Source organism: Boleophthalmus pectinirostris, unplaced genomic scaffold (assembly GCF_026225935.1).
Source record: "Boleophthalmus pectinirostris isolate CB_2022bp ecotype Guang Dong unplaced genomic scaffold, ASM2622593v1 HiC_scaffold_17, whole genome shotgun sequence".
In the NCBI taxonomy this organism is placed as follows: domain Eukaryota; kingdom Metazoa; phylum Chordata; class Actinopteri; order Gobiiformes; family Gobiidae; genus Boleophthalmus; species Boleophthalmus pectinirostris.
This window is the reverse complement of record NW_026571115.1, coordinates 10,229,868-10,246,216: the sequence shown is the minus strand read 5'-3', so window position 1 is coordinate 10,246,216 and position 16,349 is coordinate 10,229,868. Positions and strand designations below refer to the sequence as shown.

Sequence of the window (16,349 nt, the reverse complement as noted above, 5' to 3'; positions counted from 1 at the left end):
AGTCGTTCTGTGCTTCTATGTAGTTGATTTTATATCCACATAAATTAATTTATTGACCATAATGAAGTGATAGGACTTACAGTATATAAACAACGTGGCTAACAAAGGAAAGCTTTTATTTTGCCATCATGACCGGAAGTTTTTTATCCGTTACGCACACTTGACAAATCATTGCATTTCCATTCCAAACTTTGTCGCGGTCCACTTCTCGCTCACTCCTCTCCTGCTCGGGTCCCGCTGCTGATGGGCTTTTCTGGCCTTTCACAGTCCCCAAATGGACCTGTTTCTGTCTCTTCTTTCATTCTTATTGCATCTTTTGTACGTAAACTGTGATTTAGACACGGAGGCACTCGTGGACGTGAAAGTGGACCGCTACTTCATGCCCACGCGCTGTCCCAGAGAAGTCCAGAGCGAAGATTTTGTACGATACCATTTCAACGGGACTCTGTACGCGGACGGGAAGCAGTTCGACTCCAGGTGAGGACCGGGCTGTTGGATTGAGAGATGCTACTGTTGCCCAGGGGTGGATGCAGCTGTGCCTTTAGAAAGTGGGAGCCCACGATAAAGATGTTTCTGATAGATATTATTATTATTATTATTATTATTATTATTATTATTAATAACAACAGAATAAATCTTGAAACATATTTTCAGTTGCATGCCATTATAATTTTCAGTGAGCTGTTGCAGTTTGTAAACAATGAACTAAGTGTCATTTTCTGAAGTGTCAAATGTAGTTTGTTTAAATGACCCATGCGTTATTTTCTTATCTGTTATGTTGTTTCCTCATCAAAACATACCTGGAGTTGTGTTTCAGTTGTTTCATTCATGCATGTTTAACACACAAATCCTGCATATATTCTCTCAAACTTCAAACACTCCTTCCACCTTGTGATGTCATGCAGTAATACAGGAAGCGCTGCACTGTGTTTCTAACTCCATACACCTTCATTAGGATCATTTTGATGATTTCAGTCTGGGAAATGTCAGTCTCTTATGAACAAAAGTTTGAAAACTACCGCTTCATGACATCACAAGGTGGAACAGAACATTTTGAGCTCTGGAGATGTTGAAAGACTAATAATAAAGGGTTACTCAAACGTGTGAATGAAAGAAACCACAACTGTGTATGTTTTTGATGAGGTAACAACATTATAACATGGCTTAAAGCTCATAAGAATGCATTTTCTGTAATATAGGATCTTTAAAGCTAAGTATGTAATAGCCTATTGGAGTTAATTGAGGTTTAAAGCAAAAAAGTTTCCCACGAAAGGAGATGACGTAGACTGAAATGATGATATCTTGACAGTAATTACGCATTTGATTGCCGTTTCAAATGACACCATTTAGAACTGCACAAAACCTGTTCTGTTCACACTGCACAGGCCTACTCTTTCTTATTTGAGCTGACATTACTACATCCATAAATCTCTCTTTGGTTTTCATCTGTTTGAAATTGTAACCGCCACCAATTAACGAGGAGTAATGCAGTAGTCGCCTATAGCTTAATTGGAGCGGAAAGAATGCATATGCCATCATTCTTAGAGTCAAATAGACCTGCTGTTCGGGAGTTAAGTGCTGCTGTATGCTGCTGATGTGGCTGGAAATTGTACACTTTATAGCACTATAACATTTCATTGCTCTGTCCCTCTCCTCTTTCTCTATTCTGCCGCTCTCCCTCCTCTCTTTCTCTCATTATCTTATCTTTCTCTCTCTCCTCTCTCTCTGTTTATCTACTCTCCTCACTCCTCTCACCCCCTCTCTATCTCTCTTTCCCATTTCTTTCTTAATTCTCTACTTCTCAATCTCTCTACTCTCTTCCCCCTCTATCCCCATATCTCTTTCTCCTCTCTCACTATCTATCTTTCTCTCTCTTGCCATCTGTCTGCCTATCTATCTATCTTTTTCTCCCCATCTCTATCTCCTTATCTCTGCCTGCTCCCTCTCTCTGTCTCCCCTCTCTCCTTGTCATCTTTCTCTCTCTTTGATTCTCTCTCTGTGTCTTTCTCCCTTTCTCTTCTCTCATCTCTCTCTCTCTCTCTGTTCCCCCTCTCCTTCTATCTCTCTCTGTCTTCTTTCATTTCTCTCTGTTGCTCTCTCTCTCCATCCATCTCTCTCCCCTCTCATCACTCTCTCTCTGTTTCCCCCTCTCTCATCCCTCTCATCCCTCTCTCTCTCTCTCCTCTGCTCCAGTCATGACAGAAGTACAGCCATCGTGTCCCAGGTGGGCTCAGGTAACCTCCTGACCGGCATCGACAGAGGACTTCAGGGCATGTGCGTGAACGAGCGGAGGAAGATTTACGTCCCGCCGCATCTCGCCTTCGGGACGGTCGGAGCAGGTATTCAAACGTACACAAGCTTTATTCATTCACAAGTGCGAGGATTTTGTTGGACTCTGTAGCTCAACAACAGGACAATATGCAATCCAAGAATCTTCTAAACATTGGTAAAAACTAAGCAAATACAGGTAAGAGTGATTACAAGTAAGATTATTGTAAGATTATAAGAAGCACAAAGTATTTAATAACATGGCAATTTTCTGCACATCTATAGACTGTATAAAGAAGTGGACTGAGGGTGTGTTACATCACCGAGTCAAATGAAGCTAAGGGGTCAAGCCTTTACAGGGGTGAATTTGGAGCTGAGTTTCATTCATTTAAGGACAAAATAGTAAAATAAAAATACCAGGATCATGTAGAGCAGGTAATACAAACATTTTAAGACCAAAATGACAGGACTAAAAGCAGCAGTTACAGAGAGAAAAGTGACAAATTTTCAATGTAAAGTCAATTAGAGCCAGAAGATCCCCCATGCTCACTAGCTATTCAGAATGCGGTGGCTAGCGTAATCCGCTGTCCATTTTTACATGTACAGTCTATGTGCACATCACAAGTTTTGAAAAGCATATATTTGATACAAATATGTTATGGGATTTATAATTTGGGTCCGACCGATATGGATTTTTTATTTTTTATTTTATTTTATTTATTTTTTGCGGCCGATATGATACCGATAAAATCGGAGTTGGAGGTACCAATAGCCGATATAAAAGTCGATATATTTAGTGACATAAAAATTCACTGTAAATCTTAAACTGATTATTAAAAAAGGTCTGGCTCCCCTGGATTTTAAATTTGTTTATTTCTCTATATTTATTGTCATTCTGCCTCTGTCTGCCTGTCATTTAAAGAAAGTAGGATGGCCTAATGGCATTTTTGCGTGACATTTTAAGCAGTAAACAAAGTCAGTCAGTCAGTAAGTGACGTGATACTGGGGTGCGTTCAGGGACAGTACAGTGTTACACACAGGCAAATTACTCCTCCGATAAATACTGATGCGCCGCCACATATTAGGACATTTATCTGTCTGTAAATTAGATTAAATTGACGTAATATAGAGAGTCTAAGCTTCATAATGAGGTAACATCCAACTGATATATCGGTCGGGCCCTATTTATAATAGAAATTAACTGATCTAACTATAATTGATCTGAGCTACAGTGCCCGACATGGTTTAGGGTGCATTCACATGTGTACTTACTGGACCTTGGTTTGAGCCCAGTTAAGTCCTAATGTAGACTTTGTTAGGTCCAGTTTTAGTCCTGGTTTAGTCCTGGTTAATCCTGGTTTACTCCTGGTTTAGTCCAGGTTGTTGCAGATGTGCAAGTCTTAGTTTCTCTTTGTTGCTGCTCTTCACTTCTCCTATCGATGCTCCAAGTTCTGTGGAAAGGAATTTATATTTTCTTTGGCAACTGTCACCAGTAATTTTTAACATCTTCAACTACTGGTTTAAAAAATGGAGTGAATACTCCACAAGGTAGACTTTCTCCTTGGCATTTCCTATAGTATGTTTTTGTCATTAACAGCAAGAAACAATACAATTCTACAGTTATTCTATCCTATGATTATCTGCTTTAAGTTGTCTTATCCTCAACTGACTATCTAATTTCGATTTATCTAACAGGCACTGCAATAAGATATGTGATTTATGATTTAATAATAATTTTCTGTTCAGAGTTCATATTTTAAAGGTGCATTGTGTAACTTTTCTGGTGGAACGTCTGTGAAATGCTTTTCTCTGTAGAGATGTTATTGTTTTGTGTGGAAGTTTCACAGTATGGCATTAAACCTTTCTATCTTCATGGAGGCCAGACCAGACCAAGTTATGGGTCAGATCTGCGGAAAGACAACCCCGCTCATAGTCAGAATGCCTGTTTTTTGAGGTATTTTTGAGCTATAAAACCACCTGTAATTGAATACATGTAAGGTAGATTTAATGTCATACTGTGGAACATTCCAGGCCGAGTAATGCCATATTTATTTTTGTTTTTGTTATGTATAATTTCAAAACTGGAAAAAAAAAAAGTTTAATGATTTTTATTTTTATTTTTTTTCAGGTGGCGTGATCCCTCCCAATGCTACCCTGGTTTATGACGTCCTCCTTCTGGACATATGGAACCCAGACGATAAGGTCCAAATCCGAACTTTGTACAAACCGGAAAACTGCATCCGATCTGCGACCGCCTCAGACTTTGTGCGTTACCATTACAACGGGACGCTACTGACGGGACAAACCTTCGATTCCAGGTAAGAACAGGTGAGGTGATTCTCAAATTGTTTACACATAAAACTGGAGGTACATGGGTATCTTCTGGTGGTATACTACTGATTTAGTTTGACTGCACTTGGTTAAGAACTGATTTGGTTCTTTGTTTGTCTTGGTTTAGTCTAGTTTAGTCCTACTGAAAAGTCTGGAAAAATACCTTCTTGCTACATACCTAACATTGTAGTGGATTGCAGTTCAAGGTCTCATTAACTTTGTATTATTATTATTATTTCTTTTATATGTTATAGGTCTTATTTTATTGGTTAAAGGTGCCCTAAGTAACATTTTTGGTTGTCTCCTTGGGGTATTATTATTTTGCCTGGAATGTTTCATAGAGTTGTAAACTTTTTCAGGCAAATATATCTTAGATTCAGTCAAAAATACCTTGCATTCTGTGAGAGAAGTCGTTTTTCTATGGAAAAGCTGTAACTTGTCCTGAAGGCACCACCTGTTGTCTGCATAGAGATAGATAAGTTTATTGCCATACTGTGGAACATTTCAGGGAAAGCAAAAACGGTTCCATGGAGATAAGCAAGCAACATATCCTCCACCCGAAAAGTTACGTAGTGCATATTTAAGATCCGATTCTTAGTTCAGACATTGTATGATCCTGTTTAGGTCCTATTTTGATTGCAGTTTTTGTACTTTTTTACAATGCTTTTTTTTTTTTTCTCCAAACTATTTTGTTATTAAAAGTGATAGAAACACACATTTGGTCTTACTATATTGTGCTGTTTTATAGTTACTCAAGGAATGCGACCTATGACACGTACTTGGGGCAGGGTGAGCTCATCGCGGGGATGGAGGAGGGGCTTCTGGGGATGTGTGTGGGGGAGAGGAGGGTCGTCATCGTGCCCCCTTTTCTCGGTTATGGAGAGAATGTCACTGGTAAATATGTGATACCAAATTATGTTTGTTTTGTTTTTTTGTTTGTTTGTTTTTTACAATGGGGAAAAAGCTATTTGAGATCATTTTGTAACTTTGAATAAATTACTAATGGCTAATTACTATTTGGGTAGTTATAACTGGATTTATTTACCTGGTCCAGTATGTATGTGAAAGTTATGAACAAATGCAAATTACTTCAGCAGATGTCATAGTAAATGCTTTGCTTCAAATTGCCAAAGGCCTGGTTAAAATATACTAGATAGAAATTCCAGATTTGGAGCATATTTGGAGGCTTGTTCATTTCTCTCTTGTGCTCTACTATTGTAGGAACCACAGTGCCCCCTCAGGCCTCTCTGGTGTATGAGGTGCTGATGATCGACGTGTTTAACTCCAAAGATAATGTAACTGTAACAGTGAAGGAGGTCCCAAAGTTCTGCAGCCGAAGAACCAAAACTGGAGACTTCATCCGATATCACTATAATGGGACTTTTCAGGACGGGACCCCCTTTGATTCGAGGTAAATATAGTATTTATGGACAACAAGTGCTTAAATGAATTGGTTACCGTGTCTCTGTACTTCTGTTGGTACACAGAAGTAAGTATTTATTCTGTTTAAAATAAACAATACAGTCTTCTCACAATCTCTCAATTTGATGCTTATGTCTAGGCATCATAAAAACAAAAACAAATGTTTTCTTTTTTTTTTTTAACCTAATTACCAATGAACATTACATTTTATTATAGGCTATTATACTAACTAGAGGCTGTGTTTCCAGTTATCAGAGAAACAACACCTATAACACGTATATTGGGATGGGGTACGTGATCAGAGGGATGGACCAGGCTCTGCAGGGTCTGTGCATCGGAGAGAAGAGGAGAGTCATCATCCCTCCTCACATGGCCTATGGAGAGACTGGAGTGGGTCAGTATCACTTTATTAACATATTCACTCATTTAATTTATTTATACTTTTATACCACAGTCGAAATAGATAGAAGGCAAATGTAAGCCTGCTTTGAATCTTTTAATGAGATTTTTTTACTAGTTGCAATAGGAAGGCATGGTATTTTTCTCAAGTGTGTGGTTTGCTCAGCTAGCTTCTTTTTAACTTTAGGCTATAGGCAACACTGTGTAACTTAACTCTCTGGAGGGGACAGATCACCTGCATGATTGCATGGAAATTGGCAGTTAAAACTACACTGGAAACCAGCAGAAAGAGGCACTTCACCAGACCAAATAAGAGTCAGATTTGTGTAGAAAAATATGCATTTTTATCACCTGGAAATCCAGAAGGATATCTTTCAGTATTTGTTATACAGATCCATATTTATATCAGCCCCTGCTACGGCGATGAGTCTGGATTTTTCCAGGCAAGCATTTTTATTATGAGCAGAGTTGCTTTTACAGACCTGTCCTGGTTGTGTCATCTGCTTATCACCATGGCAAGAATTTTCCTGGTAAAATAATGCTGACAAGCAAGGGGCAGACCAGTACATGTTCATACTGCACCTTTAAATTATCAAAGGCAACTATATATAATATAATTTCCTTTTTCACTACAGAAAACCTCATTCCCAGTTGGACGGTCCTGGTTTTTGACATTCACGTTATTGACTTCCATAATCCCAAAGACCCAGTGGAGATCCGGACTGTCCTGAAACCTCCAGACTGTAAAGAGACCAGCGAGGCCAACGACTGGCTCCAGTACCGCTACAACTGCTCCCTGATGGACGGGACTCTGCTGTACTCATCGTGAGCCCCCTCTGCTGTTCACTCTGCACAAATGCTTCCTCGGCCTCTTTCTTGCATGTAATAATCACTGCTTGCTCTTTCTCTGACAGATTGTTGATAACAGACACTTAGTAAATACAAAACTGTGCAAACAGTTTTAATAAGATGTTGAAAATGTTTTCTTCTTGTGATATATTTATTTAACAAAATGATGGTCTTTTGTCTGAATAATTACAGTTAATAAGACAGTCCAGTGAATTCTGTGCCTTTTGAGGCTAACTATAAAAACAAATTATTATGTTACAAATGTGTGACCAAATGTGTGTCCTTACAAAGCTTTCTTCTAAGGTCTACGGTCAACTTCTCTGTGAAAATCATATACTTGTAGTTTTAACTTTTCTTTTGAAATGTAGTATTTATTTATTTAACTCAGTAAATATATATATACATATATCATCATGCTAGGACAATTTCCAAGACTTTATCAAGCAGAGTATCTTTGTGAAGGCACATACTTATGCATGACTTAACTTTATCAGTGCTTCTCTCATTTTGTCTATATTTCTTGTTCATTTTCCTGATTATTTTTACGTCTGTGTTCACAGAGACCAGTACGACTCTCCCTCGATCGCGACTTTGGGGGTGAACGCTGTGATCTCGGGGCTGGAGACTGGTCTGAGTGGCATGTGTGTGGGGGAGAGGAGGGAGGTGGTCATCCCTCCACACTGGGGCCACGGGGAAAACGAAGGTAAGTACATAACATACTATAGTTAATAATATTCTTGGCTAAATGCTGTTTTCTAAGACATTTCTTTCAAATCAAGTAGTCATTTCAAAGAATATATATGTTCTTAAATTAATCTTAAGAATACCATGTTCTGTTTTTATCATATTACATTGTACAAAATACATTTTATAATGCTATATACTGACACAAATTGCAACTACAAACCCTTAGCATTCTGTAGTAGTGATAGTCACAGCGGTGTACTTGCCAAGCATTTGCTACATATGATAAATGATAATGATGATAAACAAAATATAATTTTTAGTGCAGTTTAATAATGCATGCCCCTTTGTTTTTTTACATAACACACAAGAACTTTACCTATGGTGGTGAATTACTGTTAGTTGTAGGATCTTTGGCGCAAGATTCAAATTAAGTTTTTAATTATAACATAAACATAAAATCTTTACACAAAATATACACAAGTATTTTTTATTAATAGTTAAAGTACACATTTTAACAACTTGCTATTTTTGTCTGTCAAAGTTGAAGCTCTTCAAATTCAAGTTGACTATTCTGCCAATTCAGACTGGGGACATATATACCTGTTATTCTCTAAACAAATTACAATTCTGCCTGTGCCTCTCTCCCCCTGTGCAGCGTCAGGGGTCCCAGCCAGTGCAGTCCTGCTGTTTGAGTTGGAGTTGGTGCAGTTACAGAAGGGTGTCCCTGATGGGTTCATGTTTGTGTGGTTGGAGGATGGACCTGAGCCTCTGTTTCCTGCGATGGACCTGAACGGAGACAAAGAGGTGCCTCTAGAGGAGGTGAGGAGGTCTTGGCTCTTTGGGCTGTGAAATTAATCAAATTTAATTGAGATTGAGATTTTAATCATCAGTGATGTGCTTTGGTTTTTTGTCTACAGCCCAAAGCATGTGGGTTAGACCAGGAATAATTAATATCAAATGCCATTCTTATTTATCTTTACAAAATAAAATTTAATCAGCAATCGAGGGATGGCCTGATAGCACATGCATGGAGATAGGTTTAATGCCATACTGTGTAACATTCTTGGTAATGTAATAGCATCACCATGCCATGCCAACCACAAGGAAAAGTTATGGAGAGCACCTTTTAATATTTTGTGAAACTATGTAAACATGTGAACACAATAAGCATTTTTTTTTTTGACTACGTGGTCTTATCTATGGGTTTCAGAATGATGAAAAAGTAGAACCATTACCATAGCAATTAACAATATAAAACAAATAAATCATTTGAATGGTGAAATGTCTTCAAAATGTCACTGATAGCAAGAAAAATAAACCCATGACCTATGTATATCTGGAAGACATTGTTAGTGTAAACAGCTCTAAACTTTGTTCTTTTGTATTTTCAGTTTTCAGAATTCATCAAGCTCCAAGTTCGTGAGGGCAAAGGACGCCTACGACCCGGAGTGGACCAAGAAAGTGTCATAAGAGACATGTTTTATAATCAGGACAGCAACAGAGACGGAAAAATTATAGAGGATGAAGTACAACTCAAAGATGACACAGTGCCACAGAGGGACGAGTTTTAAAATATTTCAGAAAATGGACCAAAGATGAAGTCTTAATGACCCTTAATGGCGCTGACCTGTCAAAATACGCCCATACGGTACCACTAAACAGATGAAGATTTAAAGTAAAAAAAAAAAAGTAAAAAATACTTATAATTTATATCCTTTCAAATGAACTAATTACAACAAAAAAATGATGGATTTCAGGTTGATGATGGTTGAAAATTTGAAGGTTTTAAATAATTAATTGCTATGGTAACATACAAAATTTTCCATCAACCTGAATTTGCCTTTTACCTATCAAAATGCAGATGATTTGTGAAACTATAACATTAATATAGCAAGTTTGAGGACCCATTCTTTACAAAATAATTATAAGGGTTGGCATGTGTTGCTGTTTTTGGTTTGGATATTATTTTACAGAAACAGTTCATTCCTTCATCTGAAATTATGACTTTTACATTTTAGAGATTGGGCTGGACCTTTGGACATTCCTTTTAACTCTTGTCAAGTTAAACAAGAGTCTGTTGTGAATTCTGCTGAAGCCACTAGGAAGATTTGTTAGAGACTATTATGCAATTTTATGTTACTTGAATCAATGTTAATATATAAGATAAACATGTTTTATTACAGAAATGACATGCGCTCTACATTTTTGTGTGTTATTTCCCAAAATTAAGGTTGCTATTTTCGTTCTCTCTCAAGCTACCACTTATGTGCTTGAGAACTCTATCAAAAATATTGGATACTCTTTTAACTAACAGATTCCCAATTAGTGTACTGACATTCTTCCTCATGCAAATGAACAACTTTGCTCTCTACTGAAGCTAAATATATTTAAAGGTTTATTCTGTAATATTTCTGGTGGAGGATCTGCCACTTGCTAGTCTTCATGACGTTACTGCCTTGTCTGTAATCTACATTGCATTTATTCAATTAGAGGTCTCTATATTTTTAAGAACCTTGAATAACACACATTGTCACTGTGAGAGGGGTCACCTCTCCACAGACCTGACCATGAATATGCCCTGAGAATAGTGACATGATGCTCCTTTAAAACAAAATAAGAACAAGACTTGATAAAAGAACATTTTATTGTAAAAGTTGAAACTCTCACAGAAAGTCAGTTACCGTCTCTTTTGCTGTGTGTTACTATTCCCTTTTATGAAAACTATTTAACCAAATAATCTGTTTTTAAAATGTAAACAAAACATTTTAACCACATTAGTACCAAGTTCTACAAGTATTCTATGACCTCTTCGGTCTTCTTTTACAGCAAAAAAGGCCATGGTAATGAGTAGGAGTAGCTTTTTCTGGTTTGTGCGTTTATAAGAATTTGTAAAATAACAATTTAAAACCATAACAATATTCAGAACAGGTCTGCAATGGAGGTAAATGTACCCAAAGAATTCCAGGGATAAACAGGGATGTTGTCTTCACTGTTGCCCGGTGAGGAAGCGGATAATGGCATTGGGGACGTCTAATGTTTCATCCTTTATCAAGACAATGTCATAAGAGTCCAAGTATGTCTGCCTCCTCTCCTCTACCTGGAAAAAAGGCACACAATATAATTAGACAACTTTGCAACAAAATCCAAAAGTATGGTCAAAAACTTTAGTATTGTTATAGGTCCTATATCATACAAACTTGACTCTTGTGAGCTTAAGCCATGTCCTAATGTTATCTCCTCAAAAACATACTTTTGTTTTTTTTTCATTCACACATGTTTGAGTAACCCTTTATTATTAGTCTGTCTACATCTCTAAAGCTCCAAATACACTGTTCCACCTTCCTATTCCATGTAGTAGTGATTTTATGCAGCAGAGATCGGCAATTCCAGGAGTATGGAGTTTAAAAACACAGTGGAGCACTTCCTCTATTAGCACATTACACCACAAGGTGGAACAGAGTGTTTTCTGTTTGAGAGAACTCAGCCTAAATATGCAGGATTTGTGCATTAAGCATCTGAATGAAACAAAACACAACTCCAGCTATGCTTTTGATGACTATATGATAACAAAATCAGAAAATGGCATCATATGGGCCCTTTCACATGTTTCATTATTTGATTGAAAAAAAATCTCAGTTTGCCCTTTCCCTGCCTTGTATGTTAAGCTATTTAGAAATTGTTGTGTACATTCTGTTAACAGTATTCATTGTAAAGCTTTAGACCCTTGGTCTGATCTCCAGGTCAGATAATGTGTAGAAGTTGGTCACTGATAAATAGGGAAAACTAAATCATTGGAAACTTTTGTGATAAAGGGAGTCAGGACTAAATCATCATCTGCGTTAGCTAACCTGTAATCATTTTCTCACAACAGTGAAAGTGCGTTAGTATATTTTTTCAGATAGTGCTCTATAAGCACATACTATATGATAAAAGAATCACCCCATAAGATGCACATGGCAACTTTGTAGACTCAACTAAAAAAAAAATCTGGTAGTAGTTCAATATGTTGTGGATTTTCTGATTGGAGTGATGAATGTGAATTTCAATAGAGCCTACTCATGAGATTCAGTCAAATAACTTTTTCATTACTATATAAAAAAACAAGATACAAATATGCTCTATTACTTAAATTTTAAACCAATGTATTCTGACCTCATACATTACAGCAATACACATGACTGTCCTTTACCTTGTCATTGAGAAATCCGACCTTGAGGATGTTCTCCATGTCCTGGACCCCATCAGCCATGTTCAGGTCTCCCAGAGAGTCTCCAAGCAGCAGCACATTTGGTCGTGCTCTCAGCTCCCTGAAGTGTCCCGTGTTCAATAGCGCCCCCTCTCTTTTGTTGTAGATGTGGATCAGCTCTCCTTTGAATGCCTGCAACACTCCCTGAACACACACACGCAACAGTCAGATAAAGCCGCTATCCAGGTAAGATGCCATGACAGTTTTTAACATCCTGTCATCGGATTTTAACAAACTAAGAAGTGCAGCATGTGCAGCTCAAACGACACAAGTAAGGAACTGTTGGATTTTGTGAAATGAGCTGTTTGTTTTTCCCCATATCCATGGAGACCATGCAAGAGGCTAGCTATGGGCATTTGAGATGCTACAGGCGTTTTACACCATATGTAACAACAAATGTGGCAGAAGATCTTCCGGAGGAAACATTTTGAGGGAATGGCCCATTTCATCGCCAACCGAAACACCAGAGTGGCAGAAGAACAAAGTTTCTCCTGTTGTGTTCATCTGGTTCTCCCTGGACACTGTTGTGATGCTGCAGGACACAGAGGAGGACACTTTTGGCTCTTCCTCTCCTCAAACTGCCCTCACACAAATCTGCAACAGTTTGCTGCAGCAAAATTTTATTTTCCCTTGGAATTAATAAAGTATCTGTCTGATAAAACATCACAGTCACTGCAAAACTCCACTCTGGTCTCAGAGCTGTGAAAAGTGCTTATAAACTCTTCGCAGTGAATAATTAAGAAGCTTGGAATACATGAGGTAAGTGAGGAATAACTTTGGATCACGGCAAACTGTCTAAAATTAATTAGATCTGTTTTAACATTTTTAAGATGATAAAAATTAGATAGTTCTTTTTTCCCTTTTAGGCACTCAAGGGACGAGCTGGGATCAAGTGTCTTGCCCAAGGACACAATGTTTTCAAATATAAAAAAGAAATTAAACTCTGCAAAAATATCTTAAAACATCGAAGGTCTTCTCAAAATATCAAAATATAGTGATATGACATGTATTATAAGGTTTTGATGGTATTGAGTGTCAGTGTCAGATCAGTTGCTACTCACAAGTTCGTCAAAGTCCATATAATTGGAGAATACGTTGACGTTGGAGTGGAAGACTCCAGCCTGCCGAATCACTTCCTCTAAAACATCTCCTATCCCGGCCGAGAAGATGAGCAGGGGGATGCTGTGCTCGTGCAGGTGGTCAAAGAAAAATTTGTATCCATCCCTGTCAAAATATTAGTATTAATTTGACATGGTATTTAAAAGATACACAACGTACATTTGCTGACAGAGGATGCCACCTGCTTGTCTCCATGGAGATGTTACTGCTGTGCCTGGATGGAAAATATCATCTATCTTGCATTTGTCCAGTTAAAGGTGTTTTATTGGTCAAAACCTTGCAAAATATTCATTGTTATGATCTACTTCCAGAAAAGGCAATAAGATTTTTATGGAGACAAGTAGGTAGCATAGTGAGTAAGTAGACCCCAGAAAAGTTGCATAGTGCAGCTTTAAAAACCCACTGTAATTTGAAGATGGGAAAGTCTTACCTAAGCCTTGCATCAGACTCCCGCACCACTAAGGCAAGAGCATCTTTCTTTATTTTTTGCTCAATTAAGAGTTCATGAGCTTTTGTCCACCTACAAAAATAACAGAGAAATAAAGTTATAGTCATTAATTTATTGATTGAGACAGAAATGTTCTTGGTAGTAACTAAAAGGTTTATAGCCTAATTCACTAAAAACATGAAAAGGTTGTAACTGTGCACTCACCACTCCACCATAAGAGGTAGCTTCTCCTCTACTGACCGAGAGCAGTCAATCTCTATGGGGTAGTAGGTGTTCAGTAGTTCTTTTAACTGTGAATGACAACAATATTAAGAAAAAGAAACAAAACCAATCAGAATCAAAACCACTTGAGCATGGACTTTGATGTGTTCACACTCGTTTTGGTTTAGCTAGCAACAACAAAATATCCTGTATGATTCTGCATAAAGTCACTAACACTTTAGTTTTTACTTTTTTTTAACACTTTAAAGGTGTGAACTTTGAACAGAATCAGAATTCTATTATTAAAATATATATTAAAAAAAAAACTGGAAAGAAAATCATAACTAAAATGCTTGGCAGAAAAAAATTCCAAATCCTGATGTTCTGTAGACTTGATTTAGTCCTGTACTGGTCCTGGTTTTGCTCCAGATTTTAGTATAAATTTGTTGATGTGGAGGGAGTGCACATGTGAACGCAAACTTGAACTCCTTCAGATACAGTCCATTGGTTAATTATACATTTATTATATATTGTACAGTATGAGGGGAAAAAAAGATTAGTTTTAAGAAAGCCTACCTGTAGTTTACATTCATCACTGATGAGTCTGCTATTGTCAAGTATATCTGCAAAATACACATAGACAGAGTTACACAAAAATATTCAAGACATCAGAGGACTTAAATCAAATGTGTGGTGAGATGGCACTTACTGTGACAAGTAGGACACCGTTTTCCATTGAATGCAAATCTGGTTAGAGTCATGTCAAAGTCTGAGATCACCTGGTGTTAAAAAAGTTGGATAGTGAATACATTAGACTGAAATAACAGATGTATTACATAATCTGAAAAGAAGACATTATGTTCCAAAGCTCGGACCTGGAGTGTGTTGGAGCCTGCCTTCTGCATAGACACGAGAATGTCCCGCACTCTGTCCGGGTCTTTCATACACACCGAAGTGTTGGACAACTGAGGGATCATCTGTCACAGGAAAAAACATAAATTACGCTATTGTCACTACCTTACGTATGTTATTTCAAGAATATAAACGTTAACAATACACAGCTGTTTTTTGCAAAAGTATTAATAATTTTGCTATTTTTATGTGTTTTGCGAGTTCAACCCATAGACTCTAGTTTCTAGTATAAGGAAATGAGAAGGCTAACTAGCACTGACGCTAGTTAATTCATACTATACATTTAAATAACAATGGATAAGTAAAGTTAAAACTGATTAAAAAGTTACGACGCAATTAAAACATTTGACCAGGTAAAGTTGGATACAGAAACTAAAATGTCACTGGCAACATTTAGCATTCAAACAAAAACAAGTCGGGCTAGCTAACAACACTCGAAAAACAAGATCTCGTGTTCGCCAACAAGCTTTTGAGCAACTCCTGTACATTATTTGAAGTATCTATATCCCAATAAGACACATTTAATATTGTTTATGTTACCATTGTGAGGATATTTGTTGTAGATCGCCGTAATCCGAGTCTGAGAGCGCGTTGCTGTTGCTGGGGTCAATCATCTACAGACGACGCGTTCAAGGGCTACTGTCAAGATGAGATTTGGGAAATTCATTTTGACCGTAGCATAAACAACATTATCAATAAAAATAAATTACCTACTTTTGACTAGAGTATTGTTAATTAAATATTTCAGTAGGATGACTTTTTTTTAAATTGTCTTTTATATGTATGCAAATGAGTTGTGACGGTCCATTTACACAAGCTCTAGCCTAACATTGAACGCAGCAGCATTATTTCTTGCCTATGGTGTATGTTCAGGTATGGGACAGGTCTTGTCCCTCTAGAAGGCAAATTTTCCTAACATAAGGGTCCTATCCATCTACTTCTTGTCCTTTACAACCTGCTGTCTAATAAAAATGACAGATGTGGAAAACAGACCAACTGACCAGACACTGTACATTAGGTTTATAAGCAGACAAGAACCAAAATAGCCTCTAAAATTAAATAGTTAGAGCTATAAGTAAAGTGTATAATTATTATAAGTAAAAAAAAAAAAAAGATGCACAACAGTTGTCCTTTTTATTATCTTTTGAAAATGTTACAGGTGTGAATTAGTGCTCCCATTAACTAGATTAGACATAAATTTGACTTTTTCTATGTTTATAGCAGGAAAATTACCTTATAATAAATCTATATATATATATATATATATATTTAGGCTATCTTTTAAAAATGCATTCAATAGTTAGAATGCAATTAAAGCTTTGAAATGGTAAAGCTGTATGCACTCCTATTGGCTATGTAACAAATAGACTTTTTGTTTGTTTATAGAAGGAAATTATCTTACTCTCATAAAATTATATTCTAGAGCAGCCCACATTTTAATTATGTTGTACTGAATGTAAGAACATC

At 37.1% G+C, this 16,349-nt stretch overlaps 3 protein-coding genes across 3 annotated transcripts in view; 2 read left to right on the top strand and 1 right to left on the bottom strand.

Annotated features, from left to right (window-relative positions):
• Positions 1-16,349, top strand: part of nkiras2 (NFKB inhibitor interacting Ras-like 2) — a 179,088-nt gene that overhangs the window by 83,707 nt on the left and 79,032 nt on the right. The gene's annotated exons all lie outside the window — the stretch shown is intronic.
• Positions 196-10,145, top strand: fkbp10a (FKBP prolyl isomerase 10a). Its single transcript, XM_020926352.2, has 10 exons — positions 196-477; positions 2,194-2,339; positions 4,397-4,586; positions 5,348-5,493; positions 5,821-6,010; positions 6,270-6,415; positions 7,056-7,245; positions 7,830-7,972; positions 8,612-8,775; positions 9,348-10,145. The coding sequence occupies exons 1-10, from the start codon at positions 275-277 to the stop codon at positions 9,525-9,527; spliced, it is 1,698 nt and encodes a 565-aa protein (XP_020782011.2). The 5' UTR covers positions 196-274; the 3' UTR covers positions 9,528-10,145.
• LOC110161745 (cytosolic 5'-nucleotidase 3) lies at positions 10,583-15,524 on the bottom strand. Its single transcript, XM_020926567.2, has 9 exons — positions 15,423-15,524; positions 14,846-14,947; positions 14,680-14,749; positions 14,547-14,593; positions 13,974-14,059; positions 13,752-13,841; positions 13,264-13,426; positions 12,146-12,346; positions 10,583-11,053 (listed from the first exon to the last, which is right to left on the bottom strand). Exons 1-9 carry the CDS (start codon positions 15,423-15,425, stop codon positions 10,943-10,945), a joined length of 873 nt encoding a protein of 290 aa, XP_020782226.1. The 5' UTR covers positions 15,426-15,524; the 3' UTR covers positions 10,583-10,942.